Source organism: Podarcis raffonei, chromosome 14 (assembly GCF_027172205.1).
Source record: "Podarcis raffonei isolate rPodRaf1 chromosome 14, rPodRaf1.pri, whole genome shotgun sequence".
NCBI lineage: Eukaryota > Metazoa > Chordata > Lepidosauria > Squamata > Lacertidae > Podarcis > Podarcis raffonei.
In genome coordinates this window covers 6296614-6320671 of record NC_070615.1, presented here as the reverse complement: position 1 = coordinate 6320671, position 24058 = coordinate 6296614, and the positions used below count along the sequence as shown (strand labels likewise).

The following is a 24058-nucleotide window of genomic DNA, read 5'->3' as shown; positions in this document are numbered from 1 at the left end:
GAGCCATTATCGCTTCTTAGTATTCTGGGAAGCTGCAGGCTATAAAGCAAGCCAGATGATGACTAGGGCACAAGTGATACAAGTCTTGTTTTGACGTTGCCCAAACACCAGTTAACACATAATTGTGCTTACCATGCTGCAGTACAGGTGGCAAGGACGACACATTTTGCAAACTGCACTGCAACCTCAAATAGCCAGTCAGCGGAACACTTTCAGTCAGTCCAGAGGTTGCCAACTCCCAGTATGGGGAAGATCCTGTGTTCTCCTTAAGGACCCACTAGTTATATTTTTGGTGGATAAAGCCACTCTACTTTCAAGAGAACTTGACTTCGCAGTTGTTGCAGTTCCAATTGAAGTATTAAATGCCAAGCCATTCAATCAGGAAACCATTTAAGAAATCACCAATTTCTTTGTATGAGGTAAAATGCTGTTCCTTCCATCTGTACTAAAACTATTATTATTTATTATTATTTTTATCCCACCCTTCCTTCCAAAGGAGCCCAGGACAGCAAATGCACAAATGATAAATAAATCTAAAAATATTCCCAATGCTAATTACACAGAAAGAAGTTGCTTACATGGACATTATGGGATGAAAGCGGGGAATGCTTACAGCATCTACCAGTTTTTAATTTTGATGGACAGTTCAACTGCCTTGCTTTCATTTTCATTTATACAGACAAAATTATTTGCAAAGGACATAGCACCGATATTTAAGAGATCTGGTCCATTTGCAGTATATTTTCCATGGCTGACATCTACACTCAGCTAACAATGGCAACTAGTGACAGAAGCAAAGTTGAATAATGGGGCAATGTATAAATGCTTATATATAGGTGCTTATGGGTCATTCCTTATATCTGAAGCTCCCTCAAAAAATTCTAACAAAGCCTGCTTTTCATTTGGAAGTGGAAAAGGCCAAGTTCTTTGGAAGAACTTAAATGGGCGAGAATCAGTTACTATACAATGAGAAATAGTGCAGTGTTATTTATTTCACTAAAGGTCAGTTTGTCATTTGTAACCTTTAATGAGTCTATGGATCCTACAGATTAGGGCTGCAAACCCTATACTCAGTTTCCTGGATACAAGCCTCACTGAACTCAATGTGTCTTAACTTTTGAGTAGACATTTATAGTATTGTGCTGCACGACTACAGTTGTGTGCATACTTAGTTGGGAATACATCCCTCAGACGTTAGAATTGCTCAAGATTGGGTTGTGCATAGCTGTTTTTAATTTTTTGTTAATTATCTGTAGATATTTGCTCATGCTGGTGGCCAAGACGCTGTAGACATTTTGTCATCTCGCTTTTTGACGATGCAGTGACTTATTGATTGGTACCGTTGCCTCATCCATCACTGGCACACACTTGACTCAAAAGGTAGTGACACATTTGATTTCCTTCCACCCCCACGTTGCACAAAGGCTTAGAGCAGACTATTAAAAATAATGTACTGCCTGTATCTGAAGCAAATACTGTTGTCATCGTTACTTAAACCTTTTTATGCACCAATCCTAAAAATGCTGACATGCCTTTGTTGGTAAAATTGATGTGTCTGTACCAGAGCAAGTAGATGTCAGATGACATTGATGTGTTTTTTTCCTTTCTTTGTGTCATGCCCCACACTACCTCCTGTGACACATGTAGATCACCTCCAGTAACATGCAAGCTCTTGAGTTTGTGCAAATAATCTTTTCATTAATTTCTGTTTATCACATTTTTATCCCATACTTCTTTCAAGCTCAGAGCAATATATGTAGGAGGTTGTCTCATTTTATGCTCACAACAACCTCAGGGTCAGAGCTAAGGGTCTGAATATATCCACACCCAAACACAATATGCTAGCTGCACTGTACATAAACAACCTTCAGGCATTTTGGTGGACCAAAAATAAAGACTTGAATGACTAAGATGAAATAAAGTAACTAACAGAATTAATACTTCTAAAACCACCTAGTGATCTAACCCCCACTGCTGTCAATGCATGAAATCTGTTGCTATTGCATCCCTGATTGCTGACCATCCCCTCTCTGCAAATAAATCTCTACCTTTCTTCAAGGTAGGCTGCTTACTGTTGAACAACTCTTACAATCACACCATTCTTCCTGTTTTGTTTATCTCCTTTTTCCTGCATTTTAAGTCATTCATTCGGTTCCTACCAACTGGATCAATGGAAAACCTATTTGCTCCATCATTTATGTGAGAGCCCTTGAACTACCGGTATTTGAAGCCTCTTTTCCAGGCTCAGCACACCCAACACCTTCAACCTTTCCTCATTGTGACTTAGTCTCCAAGTCCCCCTCACCATCTTTGTGGCTCTGCCATCACATTTGCTTTAATGTTGTATGCTTGTCCATTTTAAAGCCCTGCTATGTTAAAAGAAATTTGGAAGGATAAGATGCAAATATCCTAATAAGTATTTTGTTGTACCTTTTTTAAAAAAACTAATTTAAAGTAACTCATCCTTGGTGATTCCTGTTTGAGTGAAAGCCAGCACAAAGAGTTGCCATCACATACACAGCCCACCCCCCTCAGGGCTACTATGCCTTGGAGAGATTTGTGCAGACTATAAGAACCATGGCCAAACAGATGCACATGCATGCTGAGTACAGCACCCTCCCCCCCCCCGTGATTCTTAGATAACTGTCATTCAAATACATTTTGCCTTGGACAATGGAGATAGAACATAGCCATTATGGCTAATAGACACCGATAGCCTTATCTTCCATGAATTTGTCTAATCCTCTTTTAAAGCCATCCAATGGGATCACTACCTTTTGTGGGAACTAATTCTATAGTTTTAAGCAGTATGTGGACCGAGAACTCCCAGAAGTGCAAGCTGGATTTCGAAGGGGCAGAGGAACCAGAGACCAAATTGCAAACATGCGCTGGATTATGGAGAAAGCTAGAGAGTTCCAGAAAGACATCTACTTCTGCTTCATTGACTATGCAAAAGCCTTTGACTGTGTTGACCACAGCAAACTATGGCAAGTTCTTAAAGAAATGGGAGTGCCTGATCACCTCATCTGTCTCCTGAGAAATCTCTATGTGGGACAAGAAGCTACAGTTAGAACTGGATATGGAACAACTGATTGGTTCAAAATTGGGAAAGGAGTACGACAAGGCTGTATTTTGTCTCCCTGCTTATTTAACTTATATGCAGAATTCATCATGCGAAAGGCTGGGCTGGATGAATCCCAAGCCGGAATTAAGATCGCCGGAAGAAATATCAACAACCTCAGATATGCAGATGATACAACCTTGATGGCAGAAAGTGAAGAGGAATTAAAGAACCTTTTAATGAGGGTGAAAGAGGAAAGTACAAAATATGGTCTGAAGCTCAACATAAAAAAAACGAAGATCATGGCCACTGGTCCCATCACCTCCTGGCAAATAGAAGGGGAAGAAATGGAGGCAGTGAGAGATTTTACTTTCTTGGGCTCCATGATCACTGCAGATGGTGACAGCAGCCACAAAATTAAAAGACGCCTGCTTCTTGGGAGAAGGGCAATGACAGGCCTAGACAGCATCTTGAGAAGTAGAGACGTCACCTTGCCAACAAAGGTCCGTATAGTTAAAGCCATGGTTTTCCCAGTAGTGATGTATGGAAGTGAGAGCTGGACCATAAAGAAGGCTGATCGCCGAAGAATTGATGCTTTTGAATTATGGTGCTGGAGGAGACTCTTGAGAGTCCCATGGACTGCAAGAAGATCAAACACATCCATTCTTAAGGAAATCAGCCCTGAGTGGTCACTGGAAGGGCAGATCGTGAAGCTGAGGCTCCAATATTTTGGCCACCTCATGAGAAGAGAAGACTCCCTGGAAAAGACCCTGACGTTGGGAAAGATTGAGGGGACAAGGAGAAGGGGACGACAGAGGACGAGATGGTTGGACAGTGTTCTCGAAGCCACAAACATGAGTCTGACCAAACTGCGGGAGGCAGTGGAAGACAGAAGTGCCTGGCGTGCTCTGGTCCATGGGGTCACGAAGAGTCGGACACGACTAAACGACCAAACAACAACAACAACAAATGGGATCACTACCTTTTGTGGGAACTAATTCTATAGTTTAAGTATGCACTGTGTGAAGAAGTACTTGTCACTGTCCTAAATCTTTCTAAAGGTAAAGGTACGCCTGACCATTAGGTCCAGTCATGACCGACTCTGGGGTTGCGGCGCTCATCTCGCTTTATTGGCCGAGGGAGCCGGCGTACAGCTTCCGGGTCATGTGGCCAGCATGACTAAGCCGCTTCTGGTGAACCAGAGCAGCGCACGGAAACACCGTTTACCTTCCCGCCAGAGCGGTACCTATTTATCTACTTGACTTTGATGTGCTTTCGAACTGCTAGGTTGGCAGGAGCAGGGACCGAGCAACGGGAGCTCACCCCGTCGCAGGGATTCGAACCACCGACCTTCTGATCGGCAAGTCCTAGGCTCTGTGGTTTAACCCACAGCACCACCCGCGTCCCTTAAATCTTCCTACCATGTATAATTCTATACACCTCTTATGTCACCTCTTACTCACCTTTTTTCTAAACAAAAAAGTCCCATATGTTGCGACTTTTTCCTCCTGATAATTTTGGCTGCCCTTTTCTGAACCCTTTCCAGCTCACACAATAGCCATTCTGAGGTGAAATGACTAGAATTGTACATAGAATTTGACGTTCAGTTGCACCACAGGTGTGTATCACGGAAATACGTAATTATCACTTTTATTTTCAGTTCCTTTCCTAATGATTCTTAATGTGGAGTCTGCCTTTTTTTCAGCTGCTGCACAATGGATCAACATCTACATCGGAGTATCTACTACAACCCCAGTGTTTTATTCCTGGGGAGGCACCACCAGTTCAGACCCTATGAGCATATCTGTGAAACGAGGATTTTTTGCCCCAGGTGTAGCCCTTTACACTTGTTTGCATTGAGTTGCATTTGTCATTTTACTTCCTGTCCAGCCAGTTAGGAGAAATCCTTTTGGAGTTCCTTGCAATCCCTTTTTGTACTTTGTCAAAAGCTTTTTGTAAGTCTAAAGACACATAGTAAGATATCAAGATGCTTATTGACATTCCCAAAGGCATCTAAAGGGTTAGTGAAGAAGAAGCTGTAGTGGCTCAATAATTCTGTATTTAATCATGCTTTCCATCACTTTCCCCAGAACAGACCTTAAGCTAACCAGCCTGTAACTGGGGAACTTTTGGCCATCCAGATGTGGTTGAACAAGAACTCCAATCTTTCCTTCCCATGGTTGCTGGGGCTAATGGGAGTTGTAGTTCTGCAACACCCAGAGGGCCAAACCATTCCTTTTTGGAAATTGATGCCACTTTATGGAGGCTGATCTTAAGGATAAGTTGCATGTTTTTGTTACAAAGCCAACAGGAGAAGTCGAAGTAACACAGCATCTGGTGGACCCCCCAGGACTTGGCTATTCTGAGGGTGCCACGAGGCTCGGGGTTCTTTTTCCTCGGCGGGCCCTGTGGAAAGAAGCGAAGCCTCCCCTTCCCGCCGAGAATCAAGACTAACTGAGGTAGCCCATTTGTAACGGAACGCTTAAAACCCCGCGCCCCTCTTCGGTGCCTTTACGCGGGGGCAAGTCCCGTGGCGCTCAGAGCGGCACTCACTCCCGAGGAAGCCGGCTGGAGACCAGGTCCCTGAAGCGCGCCTGCGGGAGGAAGTAGCGCCGGGGCCGCCCGCCCACCTGGGCTTCCTGGCTCCTCGGCGCCCGCTTCTTCGCTCGCTGAGGGGAGAAGAGGCGGGCGGGACCTGGCAAGGAGACGAGGCCGAGCGCCGGAGAAGAAGCGCCCGCTTTCTCCCTGCTCCAGGTCTTTACCTCACAGAGACTGAGGGCCGCTGGCCTCATTAAGGCGGCGGCGGCAGCAGCAGCACTCGTCAGGCAGAGAAGGGTTAATCGCCGCCGCGCTCTTCGCGGCGCTGCTGCTGAGGTTGCTGCTGCCGCCGCCGCCAAGCGCGGAGGGATACAGAGCAGGAACCTTGAACGTGGCGGTGCTGAGGCTCCGAAGCCCAAAAATGTCTGCCTGAGGGGAGGCCCCGCAAGTTCCGTCGCGACGGGGCGGGGGAGCAAGAAAGGCAGACCGGCAGGCGCGGGCGGGGGAAGGAAAGGGAGGCCACGGGCGGCAGTCGACGGAGCGGCCGAGCGCGAAGCGGGCAGGAGGAAGAAAGAAAAGGAAGGACGCGCTGAGGGAGAGGAGAGCGCGCGGCATTCTCGCCCCTCCGCTCCGTCTTCCTCCGCTGCTGCTGCTGCTCTCCTGACTGACTCCGGGGCGGTGGCGACGCTGCTGCCACTTGGACCCGGGCAGCGGGGCCGGGAACCGGGTAAAGGCAGGCAGGCGTCACGGAGGGAGGGAGGGAGGGAGGGAGCGGGAGAAGCGGACAGGGGTGGGGACCGAGGGGAAGGGAAGCCGGTGGCGGCCGGAGGGAGGAGAAGCGGGGACGCGCACGGCCCGGGGCGCGCGCCTGGGCAGTATCGCGCCTGGTGCTGAGAGGCTCCGGCGCCCTGTTTTGGGAGGCGGCCGGGGCCGCGGGATGGGCGGGCAGGAGACGCGCGGGGGCGGCAGGGCTGCTCCTCTGGCTCTTCGGCGCAGGACGGCGGGGTTGTTCCGGGAAGAGCGGCCCCTCCGCGCCCCCAACTAGTGGCGCCTGTTCCTCCACACACGCCGCGTTCTCCAGTTCTCTTTCCCGCGAGAAACCCCTGAAACTTCGGGTCCCTGGCGGCGCTTGGCTGGCGCGGAAGTGGCTGTCGGAGAGGTGGGCGAGAGACTTATTGTTCGCAGCCTGGTCGAGGGGAGGGAGTCGAGCGCCTGCCCGCCTTTCCCTCGGCCCAGCCGCTCACTTCCCCGCTCGGCCTGCTTGGAGGACTTTGCCTCCGCCTCGGCGCTCTTCCTTCTTCCACTTCTGGGCTGCTCCTGTTCGGCATCCCCTCTTGCCCGCTTCCCGAGCCCGGGCTTCCACTCAGTGGCGCGCCTTTCTTCTCCAAGGCGAGGATTAGATTCTGTGGATGCGAACATCTCTGGGATGGAGGAGGGAGGGGGAAAAGAAACTTCCACGGAGTTGGCTCTGCTGCTGCTGCTGCTGCTTTTGGGTGCCTTTGAGATGCGGGGGAAAGGAGAGAGAACGATCTTCGGCTTTGCGAGGGGCTGCTCAAGGCTGAGGATGCCGTCTTCCTTGTTTTGGTTAACGCGCCTCTTCCTTTTCCTTTTGTTGCCGTTTAGGACTCTCCGTAAGCGGATGAAGATGAATCCTCAGCAGCAGCGGATGGCCGCTATAGGGACAGACAAGGAATTGAGCGACCTGCTGGACTTCAGCGCGGTAGGATATTCTTCGAAGTCTTCTTATGGCTTCTCCACGGTAAAGCGGACCGAGAAGTGGGGCAGCTGCGTGCAGGGCTTGGTTGCTTCTGGCTCAGCCAAAGGGGAAACTTGGATGTAATAAGTAGACTCCCGTATTGAAGGCTCTGGGTCAGTCATCTTAACTGGTTAAAAACCAGCTGACCCATAGATAGCCATTGGATAGCTTTTCTCGTTTGTTTTCCACATGTAGCTCAAAGGGTGTTTGTTTTTTTCTGTAAAAATGCAGTGTAGGTAATGGGGAGGGGGACCCCAAGCAGCTTAACCCTAATCCTATTTGCTCAGAAGAGTGGGACCTGCCTTCATGTATCCATAATTAGGGTTGTAGTCTCAGTTCAATTCTGCGCATGTTTGCTCAGAAGTAAACCTCATTGAGTTGAATTGGACTTACTCCCAGGTAAGTCTGTGTAGGATTGCAGCCCTAGTATCTTTATTCCTGTTTTGCACTGTAATATTAGATTGGAAGCAAGTCACGATGTCCCACAATGTCTTACATTATTATTTTTTAAATCAAGTGTATTTTGTGAAAGTAAAATACAGAATACTTACTTGGCTTTGTTAGGTTATCCTGCACTTGTAGTATTTTGACTAATAGACCTATTATATTGAGTAATAAACTGGTCATGTTACCGACCTTAAAAATTGTACCACTAATTCTCTGTGTTATGAAACATTTTTAAGCACAGTTAATGCTATTAATTTTTCTATGAATGTATTCCCAGCTTTTTTATATTCCAAATACACATAACTGAATTAGTTTTCATTCCATGCTGACTGAAATGCATCCATTTGTTTTGCAGATGTTTTCTCCACCTCTTAATAGTGGGAAAACTAGACCAACAACACTAGGAAGCAGCCAGTTCAGTGGATCAGGTAAGAGGCAGCTAAAAAACATAAAAGTTCAAGAGCAATGCTGTTGTATTATGTTATATATAAAATCTTAATTTGTATGTGACAAACTTTTGTGGATGAAATATATAGTTTTCAAGGAGTTAAAACAAATGCTGTAAACACTTTAGAAATGAGTTAGTTTTCTGCTGGAATCTCTAGTTTGTTGATGCTGTGGAATGAGTTTAAAGGTTAATTCAATTGAGAATATTGGGTTTGCAGGAAGACAGGTATTTGTGAAAATGTGGATATTCAGTTTTTTATCAGTAATTTGGGATGATATTATTTCCTTTTGAATTTTAAAAAAACTTTTAGTGACTTAAGTAACACTAACATAAATTCAAAATATTGAAGTTGAAAGCCTTTTGTGTAATTTATACAAAATTAAGGCATAAAGCAAGACTAGAATAAAGTACAGCTAAATAGGGAAAACAGCGTTTTGTTTCTAGAGTTCACCTGGCCAAATTAAGTAGGAAAAGAGAGGCAAATGTATAGTGTATATTGACCAGATTGAACAGATGTGTATTTATGTGTGCATAAACCATTTAAATTGGGAGATGAAGTATTTGCTGAGGAATTAAAATTTGAAATTGAGTTGTATTGAAGATAATGCTTTTCCTTAAAAATGCTGTAAATTGCAATGGCAGCAGTGCAGAGCTGTTATTCTGTGTTCCAGTGCTCCTAGAACCTTGTGCCTAAAACATGCTTTCTGGCATTCTTCTCTCTCCTGCATATGTTACGTATACTTTCATATCCTACTTTAAATTCACTGTATGCATAATTGAGCTGCAGATTTAAAATAGATGACTATTTTAGTTTGACCAGTGTAGAATGATATGAGATTGCATTATTGGAAAGCATTTTCGGAGAATTGTGTTGATCTGTTGTGCTTGTTGTCTTTTATAGATAAGGAAAATAAAACATATTATCAAATGCTACATTATTAGTTTTGGAAGCACTGTTGCATTTTTATTTGTGTTGACTTCTAATTGTCAGGGGTAATCTAGGAAGTATTTCCATAATCTTAACTGGGAATCTTTGTCCTTCCTCACAAATCTTTGGTATTCTATCTAAACTTGAATTACCCAAGGAGATTAACTTCTGAATGGCTAAAAAGCAAGCTGGTCTGTCTACTAGTTTTGAGTCTTTTAATATTGTTGCAGCAAAGTCTGAATTAAACTCTCAACAAGTATTGTTGAATGAAAATTAATATTTAGATTGCTGTCGGATAATTTTAAAAAGGTTTTGATATATTTCATAATAGACCCAGTGTAGACACCTACCTGGTGTCTAATCACAGTGAAGTGATTTGGAGTGCCTTGTGTGCTTGCAGTTTTCTTTGTCATGTGGACATTTCTTCCCCTACTTCATTTAAGAAATAACTATTAATAGCATTGTATCTACATCAGTGATATTGTTAATCATATTTAAGCCAAACATAACTTTCAAACTTGTAGCTATGGTTATTGGACTGCTGCTGGAGAATACAGAGAAAGAAACATAACTGTGTTTTAATTTTCCTGTACATCTTGATGTGGAGTTGCAAGTATATGCCATTTTTCTTTGGGAAATGAATATGGCTGCAAACAGGAAGCTTCCCAAGGCTTTCTAATTTCCTAGAAAATAGCAGCTGAAATTGTACCATAGTATACACAGTTTTCTGAAGCAGAGTTATGGAAGCAGAGAATGACAATCTGTTTTTCAGCATAAATATGTGAGAGGCTTATTGTATTGAAATATATGCCATATTTATGATATAACCTTAAACATATATTTTGAGAGGTTTGTCTATAATTTCAAAATGTCTGGATTTCATGTTCACAAGTAACCCTCACGCCTGCGTCCTTCCTGTTAAATATTAATGTAAATCTTCTGGATCTCAGTAGTGGTTTTGTGCTTTGTGCTCAATTTGTTAAAAACCTGTTACATGAACCTGAATGGATTTGTCTCTTTCAAAAGCCTATAATCTAAAACTGAGACTTGACCAAATCTTCCAGTAGTTGAATTTTACGTGCATGTGAGAGACATTAATTTTTTAACTTGTTGCAAATGATTTGCAGTCACATGAAGTAAGTTTGGAATCCTGTGCACATTTATATCAGAATAAGTCACACTGAATACTCAGTGACTACTTAAAAAAGTCAACATGGAAGATTGTGGCTGTAAAATTTACTGCAGACATTAAAGTTCAGTTATCATCTACAGAAAACTTTCATCATTTGTGTCTTGCTGATGGTGAAATAAGTTCTGCTACTAAGAAGAGCCCTGATAGATCAGGCCAAAAGCATATGTCCAGCATCCTGTTCTCACAGTGACCAACCAGATGCTTATGGGAAGCCTGCAAACAAGACCCACGTGAGATTCAGAGGTCTATTGCCTCGGACAGTGGAGGCAGAACATAACCACCATAGCTAGTAGACTCATATTAACGAATTTGTTTAACCCACTTTCAAAGCCACCCAAATTGGAGGGCATGGCTACCTCTTGTGGGAGCAAATTCCATAGTATAACTCTATGCTGTGTGAAGAAATACTTTTTTTGTCTCCCCTGAATCCTCCAACGTTCAACTTCATTGGATGGTTGCAGCTTCTAGTATTATGAGAGAGGGAGAAAAACTTCCAATCTGCTTTCACTACATCATAAACTCTATCATGCCCCCTTAATCCTCCCCCCACCACAAAACTGAAAAGCCCCAGGTGTTGTAACTTTTCGTCATGGAGTTGTTCCAGCCCCTTTATTATTTTGGTTGCCGTTTTCTGAAAAAATTCCAGCTCTAAAATAACCTTTTTTTGAGGTGAGGCAACCATAACACAGATCACATAATACTAATTCTGTTATGACTATGCTGGCTGGCTGTAGATTTCCAAGCCCAATTCAAAGTGCTGGTTTTAACCCATAAAACTCTTTATGGCTGAGGATCCAAATAAATTCTGGAATGCCTCGTCTCTCCTGTTGTTTCTGTAAAATGCCATTCTGTCTTTCTATGTGTCTTCACCAGTCTGGATGATTTGTACTAAGGTCTAAGGGTCTACTGTCTTCTTGTGTGAAGCTTGCCATTTGCTTCACAGACAGTAGCTTGTATTTGACGACTGGGCTTAGCTTGAATACTCAGACAGTCTTACCTGGTTAATGGGATCAATTCCAGTTTGTTTTTGAAGTACTTAGTCCCTACCTGGCTTTCAGTCTGTGTGCAGCAGGAGTGAAGATACTTTTTCAGTTCCTGGGGGCTGCGTTCTCTTGTGGCAGCTTTTAGTGGCCACTTGTCCCCCTTAAGGGGCCAGAGGCAAAAGTGGCTGGAGCAGTGGCTACAACTCTTAAGTAGGCTGCATTGCAGCCATGCAAATGTCAAAAGCCTCTAAACACCTGTAGGCATTACCACAGGTCAAAGGCACATTCCAGCCAGGACAACAAATTTGAAGAGGATGCAAGGCTGTTGAGGGGTCTGGCCTTGGGGCCAGAGCACTGTATTTGGACCCTGCGTCTGAGAATTTCCTCCCTGGCATAAACACTGCCTCAATCTATAGATGATTCATCCCCAGTTGTACTTCGGGGCTTGTTACTGTTACCATGATGTGATAATGATACACTTACTGGGATTTCATGAATATTTGCAGCACATTCCCTTCGCAGGGAATTGGCAGTTGGATGTTGGCTTCCTGGGGCCTCCTGCATGGGTTTCTGTAGGTGTAGGTTTTCTTCAAGGGGAAGGGGTTCTTACAGAGATGTGGAACGAAATGCCATCAGTATGCTCATGGCATGCAGTTGTGTCTCAGATGGCAAGTTTCTTACTTTATGGCAGATGCCACATGAATGGTTCTTATAAAAATATTGTTGCTTGTGTTTTGCTTCCTGATGTTTAATCACTGATAAATTGTTTTATGTCTTGTTAGCCCTCTTGCGCTTCTCTGAGGAAATGCAGGCTATAAGGATATATATTACATATATGTTTGTGTGCGCACACTCACGCACACACACAAACTGAATCCGCATAAGGGTGGCTGATGTGGTCTAAACTAAAGTAGTGAAATTACATCAATGATGGCATTAACCTCTCTTACTTGTTTGTTTGTTTGATGTAAGGTGTGTCTGGAGTCACCCTCGTTTTGGAACAGCAGGCATTGGCAGTGTATAGAAACACACTTTAATGAATGAAATCTGGGAAGAAGGCTGTAACATTCTTTCTTGGGGGGTGGGGTCAAGCTAGTGACAGCTGTTCATGACATCATAGCATTGAGGCTAGACTGTTGCAGTTGGCTTGATGGAGTGGCACTTTATACACTGTTTGAGAGCTGTATTTGATACAGACCAGGGTATCATTGCTTTCTGCAGTATCAGTTGATGTCAGTAATGTGGATTTTTTTGGGGGGGGTTGTTCTGTCCAGAAAGAATGCAGATCTCATTTAGTGTATTTCCCCCCCTAAATATCTATTTTTCAATTTGATTCTAAATATCTGGAAACATTTTCTAGTAGCCAAAATAATTGAGATACTTGTTTAGAAAATAGATAGATAGTGCACTTAGTGGTTTAAGCGTTGTATTCAAAGCTCTACTTAGAAATTGTTTCTGTTGGGGTGTTTAGAAATATTTCAAAATGGCAATTAGAGTATTAGAGTTTTAAAAAAATGTGAAGATGTTAAGAACCCTTAAATTGCTGACTTAAATCATACCTGAACATCTAAAGACATAATATAATATTTATGGAAATTTTGGAATCACTGAGAAAAATATTTTTTTCCTGGGGGCTGAAAACCAGAAATGTATACATTACTTTGTTAGCTAATCTTCACTAACAATATATATAACTTACCGAGAATATTCAATTATACTAGCATATTTATGACATTTACAGAGCAATCCATTGCAGGTTTACTCAAAAGGAAGACCTGCTTTGTTTAGTGGTGAGTGTACATAGGATTGTAGCCTCAAAAGTATAGTGTCTTGGGCTGCAATCCTGTACCCACATAGCTGGCAGTAAACTCCATTGAATTCAGTGGGGTTTACTTCTGAGTAGACATGTATAGGCTTCTTGTTAATTTTGTAGCAGGATGTTTATGTAGTAAAGGGATGTGGTCTAAACTACTGAGCCTCTTGGGCTTGCAGATCAGAAAGTCAGCAGTTTGAATCCATGCAATGGTGAGCTCCTGTTGCTCTGTCCTAGCTTCTGCCAACCTAGCAGTTCAAAAGCACATGACTGCAAGTAAATAAATAGGTACCGCTGCAGCGGGGAGGTAAACAGCATTTCCATGTGCTCTGGCACTTGTCACGGTGTCCTGTTGCACTAGAAGCAATTTAATCATGCCGGCCACATGACCTGGAAAGCTGTTTGTGGACAATCACCGGCTCCCTTAGCCGGAAACCAAGATGAGCGCTTTGATTGGACTTAACCGTCCAAGGGTCCTTTGCCTTTACTTGTACCTATGTAATAGTAGTTTGAGTGGAGAGGTGAAAAGGTTGACCACAAGGGAAGAGCCAGGTCAGTAGAGCAGCTTTTAGAATATTCAAATTTAAATCAAAAGAAGGCAAAGATGAATTTGCAAACAGCAAAGGAATGGTAGTATGAAGATGGCAGCACTTCCAGGTATAGAGATGCATATTGGACTTGAATGTTGCACGTGTCTGTAGTAAACACAAACTCTCATGCTCTAAGGTTGTAGAGTAAAAAAGTACTCGTATACCATTCAGTTTGAGTAAGGAAAACCTTTCTTTTAAAAATATCTCATTTATTTTTTTTAAATGCCAAATATTTATTCCCCCACCAAAATGTCATCTTTTTAAACTAGAAAAACAGGGGTGGGAAGGCCTAGGAAAAAAGTCCTGTTTCTCCCCACCCCAATTTCAGGGTTTACCACTTTGTATGCAATCTAATATACTTAGGCAGCCATGTCTGGGCTGAGGTTATTTCCTAGTTGACTTGCTGTGCCCCAGAGATTCTGCAGCAAAGTGGCAGTTGACTCATCTGGGAACTGGGAGAGAAGCATGTAACATTTTTGTTCCCTCAGCACCTCGTGCATCTGCCACTAGGGCTGAGACAAATAGAAACATCGGCAGCAACCACCCAGGGGGAAGTGGTGGTCTGTGTGGAACTGACTTCTAGCTGCTTCAGCCATCAGTTCTAGGCCAGGAGACTGCAGAATGGCATTTGTTGTAACATACAGAACAAGGGGATTTAATAAAAACACACCTTTGTCTGCTGTAGTTTCTGTTGTGTCAATGTTTATTTCATTATGTTTTAAATACATGGTAAGCCATCTCAAGAACTTCAGTTAGTAAGTGGGGTATACTTAACAATATAAATATAAATATATACATGCTTCCTATGAATAGTCACCTGAAACAGCTAAGCACAACTTTACTGTTCAGTTTTTCTTTTATCCATCCCTGCTACCTTCTATGACTTTATTCATATTGTGAGTGAATTTTTAGCTCTCCATGTTTAAATGTCAATAAGTGGTTTTTATCTCAAGCTCCTCTGAAGAAAGGCAGGATATAAGTGTTTTAAATAAATATGAGTTATATGTTTGTTCGTTGTGTTAAAAATGTTATGAGACATTGCATTCTAAAAGTAGGTGGAATTTCTAGCCTACAATAATTGGTTGCTGGGAGCAAATTATATTGGTGCATCATTCTTCACTTCAATTCCTAGTTACTGCCTGTGAGTAGTATCTGACAAGCAAAACATGGACTTGGCTTTTACAAGTTGAAGAAAGCACAATATTCTCTGTGTGCTACTGTAATCTTCAGATTGACAGCAGGCTCACATAAATTTTCTGTTCCCTGGAAGATTGCCAAGGGTGGGCTGGCTTCTGAAGCCATCAACAAACTTCTATTATGATGGGACTTGCAAATTTTTGCAAACATGTTTTTACTCTGGGTTAAAAATGTGATTGTTGGTTTGCATTGTATCTACATAATACTTGATGATGACAGCTAGTTCTTGTTTCATCTTTGAATATTGTATTTATGGCTTTTTTAGTTTAATATATTTATAAATGTTAAAGTTAAAAAATTTGCAATGGGGGTTGCCTTGGAACCATAAATAATCTGTTCTATATTTGTTGGAGGAAGAGATGGGTATAAATAAATATACTAGGACAAATTCTTTGTTTATTTTGGCTTTTGAAACTTGGGTTTTGAGTTGCATCTGACACTTTAAGGAAGTACTTGAGCCTGAGATTGTGTCTAATGTCATGAGGTCTCTGGGAGATCTTTAGGTAGGTCTTCATTATTTTTCTGGAGAATTCAGTAGTTGTCTTTTTAGAAAGCATTTAAAGCAGTGGTAGCTAAACTGCAGCCCTCCAGATATTGTTGGACTCCTAATTGCCATCCGTCCCAGCCATTATGGCCAATGGTCAGTGATGCTGAGAGCTGTAGTCCAGCAACCTCTGGAGTGCCATTGATTAGACATACCTGTTTTAGAGAGACTTTGGGTTGTGCTGAATATTTCCATGGGAAAATTTAAAGAGAGTTGTAGATAAGCCAACTTGTTACTATGTCAAAAGATAAAGAGTCTGTCTGCCTCTAACCCTTGTCTTTTCTTGGTGATGAATGCTGCTTATGACTCATACAGTGGTACCTCAGGTCTGCGTGTGCACGGGTTGTGATTCGCCGCTTCCGTGCATGCGCGTGACATCATTTTGACCGTCTGCACGAGCGGCGAAACCCGGAAGTAACGCGTTCCGTTACTTCCGGGTTGCCGCAGAGCGCAACCTGAAAGTGCTCAACCTGAAGCAACTTCAACCCAAGGTATGACTGTATTAGTAATTGCTTCACTCTCTAGTCTAGTGTAAGATAGCATGCATCAGTTTCTAACTTTGAACATATTCTTTTGAAAGTTTAGTTTATCTTAGCATTTTGTGAGTGACACAATGATTTTTGGCTAACCGTAATGGTCAATTTCTTTTCTTGCAGCAAGGATGAGATAATTGATGATTTTATGACTTGAATGAATGTTTTGTATCTCTGCATTTAGAAAACAAAGCTGTGGTTACAAACACAACATTCAAAGCCATAAAGGACATACTTTTGGTGAAGATGTTAACTGAATACTAAGGAAAAGAAACAAAACAAGCTTTTGTTACATTTTATAATGTGGTGCTATGTATGAGCTAGCCATGCGTTTAAATGTATCCAGTTTTTAGAACTTGTTAGGTTTTTACATGTTGTGGGGATGGTATGGGAGCTGTGCTGAAGAAAGAAAAGTCTTAACATTTTCTAAATAAAATAGAAAAATTCCATTATCTGCTAGGTCCAAGGGTCCCTTTTGATCATACTTTCAAGCTTATCTGGATTTGTAAGCGCATTGGTTTTTTAAAGGATTTGAGTAATTTTAATATCTTTGCTGTTTTTTTGCGTGATAACCAGCCTTATATAACCAATGTGCTTGAAGTTTGTGAAAGGGTTAATGCCACAGAGTAAGCTGTCTTGCCAGGCTTAGCTAGGTCACTCCCCCTCACTTTGAGAGGAAAGTAATCAAGTCCTTTGTTCTCCTTCAGTCTACTTGAAAAGTTCAAGGTGATGTGGTATAAACTGATTGCTCCAAGTTCAGACCTCATGGCTTTTACAAGCTATTATTGAGTTCTAATTCAGAAACTTTCACCACTGTAACTAAGCCAAGTTTTACCGCCTCTTTTCTTACTGTTGTATGGAAAAGCACATGGACCTGACCTGCAAAGAGTTTGTAAGTAAATCATTTTCAACTTAGTAAACATGTGGTCTTTTTCTATGCTAGAGGAAGAGGGTAATTTTGGAAGGAACTCACAAGGGCATTTTGAAAGGTCTAATGGCCTATATTTCCATGATTTCCTTTGCTGCATATTTTCATAGAATTGTAGAGTTGGAAGGGACCCAAGGGTCATCTAGTCCAACCCCCGTGATGCAGGACTCTTAGCTAAAGCATTCATGGCAGATGGCCATCCAAACTCTGTTTCAAAACCTTTAAGGAAGGAGAGACCAACACCTCTTGTAGGAGTCTGTTCCACTGCTGAACAGCTGTTACTGTCAGAAAGTTTTTCCTTTCTTGTAATTTGAAACCATTGGATTGAGTCATCCCCTCTAGAGCAGGAGAAAACAAGCATGCTCCCTCTTTCATGTGACAGTCCTTAAGATATTTGAAGATGACTATCGTTTCTCCTCTCAGTCTCCTCTTTAGCCTGGAAAAGTGGAGACTCGAGAGGAGAAATGATAGTATGTTTAGCCTGGAAATACCCAGCTCCTTCAAGCGCTCCTCGTAAGGCTTAGTTTCCAGACCCGTGATCATCTTGGTTGCCCTTCTCTGCATATGTTCCATCTTGTCAATATCCAGTCTGTTCAGGTCATTTTGAATTCTGACAGTCTTCTGCAGCATTAGCTACCCCTCCCAGTTTGCTATCATCTGCAGATTAGATGAACATCCCCTCAATTCCTTCATCCAGGTCATTTATAAAGATGTTGAACAATAACGGGCCCAGGACAGAACTCTGCAGCAGCCCACTTGTCGCTATTTTCCAGGATTATGAGGAACCATTAATGAGTATTTATTGGGTTTGGTCAGTCAACCAGGTACAAATCCACCTGTCACCTTACTCAACCCACATTTTACCAGTTTCCCTCATGAGAATATCATGGGGGAATTTGTCAAAAGCCTTACTGAAATCAAGATACACTATGTCCACAGCATTTCCCTGATCCACCAAGTTTGTAATTCCATCCAAAGAAATCAGATTGGTTTGACCATGCTGGGTCTTGGTAATCACAGCTTCCTTTCCTAAATGCTCACAGACTGGCAGTTGGATTAACTGTTCTAGGACCTTCCATGGCATTGATGTCAAACTCACAGGTCGGTAGTTACCTGCGTCTTCCTTTTTCCATTTTTTGAAGATTTGATTTTAAATCTCTGCTCAGGTTCTCTTGACAAAGAGTACTTCTCCCAAACCTGGGTATTGGCATCCAAGGAATTCTCCTTTTATATACCTTTTTTATTTTCCTTGCCAACCAACAGTTTTTGTATTTAACTTGGATTTAATTTTATCACTATTGTTGTTTTTATTCTTTTAAATCTATTTTTTGCAGTATTGTAAAACATCTAGAATGTCTAATGAGACAAGTGGGTGATTTATAAGCATAAAGTGCTGCTCTGCTTTAAGGAAGGGGCCTGGGGAAATTAAAAGTTAGTTTCAAATGTGCTTGTTGCAGGATACCACTATTGCAATGGCATTGTGTGTGTTGCTTCACAAGAATGTTGGCTCATTTTGTCAGGAAAGGAAGGCTAGAACAAAGCACACTTGAAGGTTCCCACCAACGCTCCCCCCCCCCGGGCCATCTTTTAAATGGATGTGGGAATGTCTCTCACTACACTGGTACAAGACCTCCAGAAATCTTCCTTATATAGAGCCATATGTCATATGTAAATGCAGTAAAAAAATGTTGATTAATGACCTCACCTTGAAAGTTATTTTGCAGCTCCTACTAATGGAGCTGTGATGATAAATTGAAATTGACAGCTGCCAATTTCAAGTGATAAAATTGACTGCTAAAATTTAAGATTCTTTCTTTGGAGCCTCTGAGATCAGAGATGTTTCAATATGACACTCTTTCTGGTGGCATATGCAGTGACAGGAAAAGGTTCCAAATTTTAAAAGTGCTGAATTTTGCCTGCAAAGTAAGAATCTTAGGATTGTTCTCCTAGTTTTCCTTCCTTTGCAGCCATTCATTGAATATGAATGTGATACCATACCTGGGAAATGTAGCGGTACTTCACCCCAAGCAACCTGGCAGCCCAACCTCCAATGCCTGATGGGCCTAAATAGGATTGTGGCAGTTGTGGTTGGTGGAGTGGTACAGGTAGGGTGGCATTGCCCTTTTCCCTTCTAAACACTGAGTGTCTTCAGTTCCTCAGAGGGAGAGCTGTGGGGAGTTCAGTGTGTTGTGACATGCTGCCAATCCAACACTTCTGTCACCATTCCTGCAGTGTAGTGAGCTTCCTGTGACTCCCTTTCAGTGACAGGCAGCAATGCTTAGTGTTTGGAAGCAACAGTGCCCTACCTGCGTTCCATACTCAGTACTACCAACCAGTGGCATGGAAGTTCCTCACCAGTGCTGTAGATGTCCCTCTTAAATTATATCTTATAAACATCCCAAAAGTGTGCCTTTACGAGTTCAGGTTTATCATATCCAGTGATATCCCTAAGTTCCAGCAGATCCTGCCATAGAAGCTGGATTTTACCTTTTAGAGCCCTAAAAGGTCTTGATTTAACACTGTTGCCAACCCAAGTCATCCTGTCAGTTGAGATGCTAGAGGGCCCTCAACGGATGTGATCTTGGACAGGAGTTGTTTGGGCTATAAACTGGAACTGACTCTTCCAGCTCCTACTTTATGGGAGTCTCTCCCAGTGAAGCTTGCTGATATCTGTTCAACACTGTGAACCTTTATAAAACCTTTATAAAACTGGTCAAAACTGGTTTATTTACCTTATGTTTTCTTTGTATTTAATTGTTACTGTTCTTGTTCTACAATAAAAGGGTTGGAATTTGAGAATAATATACAGGCGGCAACCATTTTGCATAGGTGTTTTATTCTAGGGCATAGAATATTTTTTTCAGGCACCTTTTCCAGCCAGCTAATATTACCATAACACAAAATATCATGTTAATACAACAATTGAGGAGTCTTTCTTCAAGTTAAAATTAACCTTATTATATTAAACTGAAAACATGAAATTTATACATTATAAATCTTGTTACAGTTAAATGTAATCAAATGAATTTATATGCTTGATCAATATTATATGCATATATTCTTTTATAAAGTCATGGTGTTTAAAACCTTTGCAGCCGAGTAGGCACAACAAACTGCTTGTCAGGTGGGAAAAATATTCCCAAATCAATTTCCTCTGGAAAACAGCCTTGTCCATTGTTATCTTCTGAAGTTAATGGATTAAATTCACTTTGACAGTTGGAGACATGTACCAGTGTCTTGCCTGTGGCCATGATCTAATAATCATGGGTATGGTAACAAGTTGTCTAAAGATTCTGTGATCAAGGTGTTGTTGGGTTTGTTTTTGACAAATGTATTCTGCTTGCAAAAACGGGATTTGGCTAATAAGAATGTATTGCTCGTTTTTTATTCTACATAAAAGAGGAGTGGTGGTGAAACTAGTCTTAAAAAATCAAGGGATTGACTCAGTGGATTGGATCCAGATTCCAAATTAAGTCAGTTGTAATTGAATCCCATTGAAATCTGCTAACTTAGCCTGGATCCAGCCCAATGAGTTCTCCTTAGCTTGTTATTGGGGGATGAAGTTTAGAGGCAGAAGAAGTCTCATTTAATGACATTTAATGACACGGTGAGCCAAGACTGACCAGAAAGTAGGTGGAAAAAATGAAAGGCATTGCACACAGTTGACCTTTTAATAGAGAGAGGGAGAGATTAATGATTTGGAAGATGCCTCCATGGTAACTTAAAAGTGGTTGAATCATATGGGAAGTGAAGTTGGACAACTGTCCAACTGCTTCTTGGGATTAACCACATCCGCTTCTTAGTGTGCATCTCTCATTTAATTTATAATACTTTCTTTAACAACATGAAAGAAACGCAAACATTTTAAGAGAATAGCAACTTATTGGTTACTTTCGAATCTGTTAATTGACCAGCTATTTTCTATAGGTATATTTTCTATAGTTTGTATAGTCAGCTTCATTTTACACAAATTCTGAAGCCATATTGCTGTTATGGAAATGGGTGGATTTTTTTTTGCCTTTTATAAAGTAAATGTTATATGATAGTAGGGTCTCTGTTCTGCAAATGCTTCTGTGAATTCACAAAAGCCATGGTATCTCAAAACTGAGCAAGTATGTGAGGATTGTTCATAGGTGAGAATATCAAAAGCCACCTTTCATAATGACTTTTACTTGGTTGCAATGCTGTTCATTTGATTAGTGATAAAATCAGTTATTGTCACTGATCTACTGTCTGTGATCCTATGTAGAGAAACACATGTGTCTGCTTTTTAAAAAAGCTGCCGCCCAGATCTCAACTGGTTCCCCTCAATGGTGAGATTCTTAAATGCTATAACTCGTATGTGAAGAGTAAGTGAAAATTATTATATTTTGTTCTGTTTGGCTCAATAGTTGCATGGTTTCTTACATTTGTTCCATAACTTGTACAGTTCCATAACTTGTACGGTTAACTCCTGCCCTCAATACCTGTCCCAGCTCTGCTGTCTCAAGTAGAATTGTCATTGATAAACCAATAAATTAGATGACTAGTTTCAGTCTTGTCAGATAAACAGCGTTTTAGAATCTGTGGTGAATTTCTTTTTCTATGAATACCCTAGCATGGGTAATTATAGAGAGGGCATATTCAATACCTATTTTTGGTAGGTGGCGCTGCCTCTAGGTATGTAGAAATGAAAGGTCCCTCATTGCATTTCCCCCCTCTTTTTCTTTTTTCTTTAATAAATTTGCATTCTATTTTTTTTCTCTTTTTACACCTGTATGTATATGATATGTTAAAAACCTTGGTGGGAAATACAAGCTTAAAAAATATGTGTCTGGTGAGCCACCATCTCAGATTTCCTAATGTGAATTAAATTCTGCTATTTTAAAGAATAACATTATTTCCTTTTCATTACACTAATGCTCTACAATTGTATTTGGGGCTTTTGTAGTACTGTTATTTTTCATATTGCTTCCAACTTGCTTAATTCACAGTTATTGCATAATTGTTCTTAATATTATTTTCTTCACTTGTTTTGGAAAACAAATCCCCTTACTCTAACTTGACCTTGAGAGTCACCAGTAAATAAAGTCAGTTCATAAAGCTGTTGGCAATATTATCCTGACTGTCACTTTCCCCTCATGTCTTTTGCAAAGGCCTCAGTGATTACCCTGTTAAGCATTAAATTCTAACAGTGTAACTTTATTTCATAATTCAAAATACCCTCTCCTCAAAATTGTGTTAAATGTTTTGTCATGGTTACAGTTAGACACATACGGTAATTACCGTATTTTTCAGTGTATAAGACTAGGTTTTCCCCCTAAAAAATGATATCCAAAATTTGGGGGCGTCTTATACATGGATAGATCTCCCTTCATTTTCTGAAATCGGAGTCCCCCAAAATAGTCTTATACATGGGGGTGTCTTATAGACGGAAAAATATGGCATATTGCTTTGCTGGTGCCTTTTCTATAAATGCAGTCTACAGTAATAGTAGTTACAGCTTTAGGATGAACGTATGTGGGAAATAGAATGTAATATATTCAAAATTTGACTACATCAGATGGGGCTTCTAGTCCTTTTAACACTAGAAAGGATTTGGCATGCACCACATTTCAGCACATCTATCTTGGTGTTAGTGTTACTCCAACCTCACACTTGTGTTAGTTATGTATGGCACTGGAGTAGCTTTGAATTGGGTTAACTTGCTGGTGAGTTTCAGGACAAAACCATGGTAGTAAGTAAATGTATTTTGATGAACACAGTCCTTGCACAGCTGCCTAGTCACTGCTAATGTTATCTTGTGTGGCATGCATGATTTTTATACTAAAATGCATAGGAAGCCAGTTGGAAGGTGCTCACATGACACAGAAAATACACCACAGAAGTAATAATTCAGCATTATCATAGTTAAGCTTCCAGGTTCTGATCAGAAGCAGGAGTCCTTTTTAAAGAATGATAAGTTCTATGGGTATAAAATGTCTTCACATTGCCACTATTTGCTAGATCTGTTAAACTACCAAAGATATAAAGTATGGTTCTCTAGATTTAGAAATATTTATATTGTACATTTTACAGTGTTAGCTTCCTATAATTGGTTTTAGTTGAGTACCAACCCCCATTCACATTTTTAAAACCAACCTTTATGGAGATTTTACATGAGTTTGAAAGTAAAAATAAATTTAGTAGCTGGTTTTAAAGGCAAACTCCACTACAGATGAATCTCAAGCGGTGTCCACAGCACTGCCCTATCCTGTTGTGTTGGATTAGTTTCCATTAGTAAGGTTTGAGGATGTGGACAAGGTGCTTGGATTGGTACTTCTGGATCCTTTGCTGTCTCTTGAGGCTAAGGTGGCCTCAGTGGCATGAAATGCCTTCCATTGGCTTTGGCTGGTGGCCCAGCTTGTGCCCCTATCTGGACAGGAATAGCCTAAATACTGTTGTCTATGCTCTGGTAACCTCTAGGTTAGATTACTGCAATGTGTTATATGTAGGGCTGCCTCTGGAGACAGTTCAGGAACTTCAGCTGGTACAACCAGGTTGCTCACCAGGACAAGATAGTTTGAGCATACAACCGCAGTCCTGTTAGGCATCAGGTGAAAACATTGCTCTTCAACCAGGCTCATTAACATCCTATATCCTTTTAAATGTGTTGATGGAAGGGGGGTATTTGTTTGCTTTGTTTTTGTTTTTATTATTATTTTGTTTTTATCTTGTGAGTAGCCCTGAGATATGGTGGTATACAAATTTAATAAATAGTAATAATAATAAATCATAGCTAATGTTTGTTGAAACAAGCCGTAGTTAAGATTAACTAACTGTGGTTGATCAAAAATGGAAGTGAAGGTTTCCAATTCCCTCCTTCTAACTGCACTGGAAGAGGCAAGGAACAGTACATGAACCAGAGATTTTCTGCATCTATTTTTTGTCACCATAAACCATGGGTTTAGCCAAAGCAGAGATAACACCAAAGAGTGCAGTCTGATCTATAGATTTCAACTTGGGGTTTGTGTGGCTTAAAGCTCACCACGGCTTACTGGACTTGATTGAGGGTGTATAAGTATTATTACCTATATTATCAATCTTAAAATAGCCATGTAAGTAAGAGATGTCAGGATTAC

The 24058-nt window shown here is 41.3% G+C and overlaps 1 protein-coding gene across 6 annotated transcripts in view; it reads left to right on the top strand.

Annotated features, from left to right (window-relative positions):
• Positions 1 to 5712: 5712 nt before the first annotated feature.
• Positions 5713 to 24058, top strand: part of TCF12 (transcription factor 12) — a 140044-nt gene continuing 121698 nt past the window's right edge. For 3 of the 6 annotated variants that reach the window (XM_053365392.1, XM_053365391.1, XM_053365390.1), the window contains exons 1-3: positions 5713 to 5815; positions 7223 to 7358; positions 8158 to 8230. In XM_053365392.1, coding sequence (XP_053221367.1) covers positions 7239 to 7358; positions 8158 to 8230 — 193 coding nt within the window. In that variant the 5' untranslated portion in view covers positions 5713 to 5815; positions 7223 to 7238. Of the gene's footprint in view, positions 5816 to 6295; positions 6327 to 7222; positions 7359 to 8157; positions 8231 to 24058 lie in introns of those variants that run through there. The other 3 variants (XM_053365396.1, XM_053365395.1, XM_053365394.1) reach the window with 1 other exon arrangement.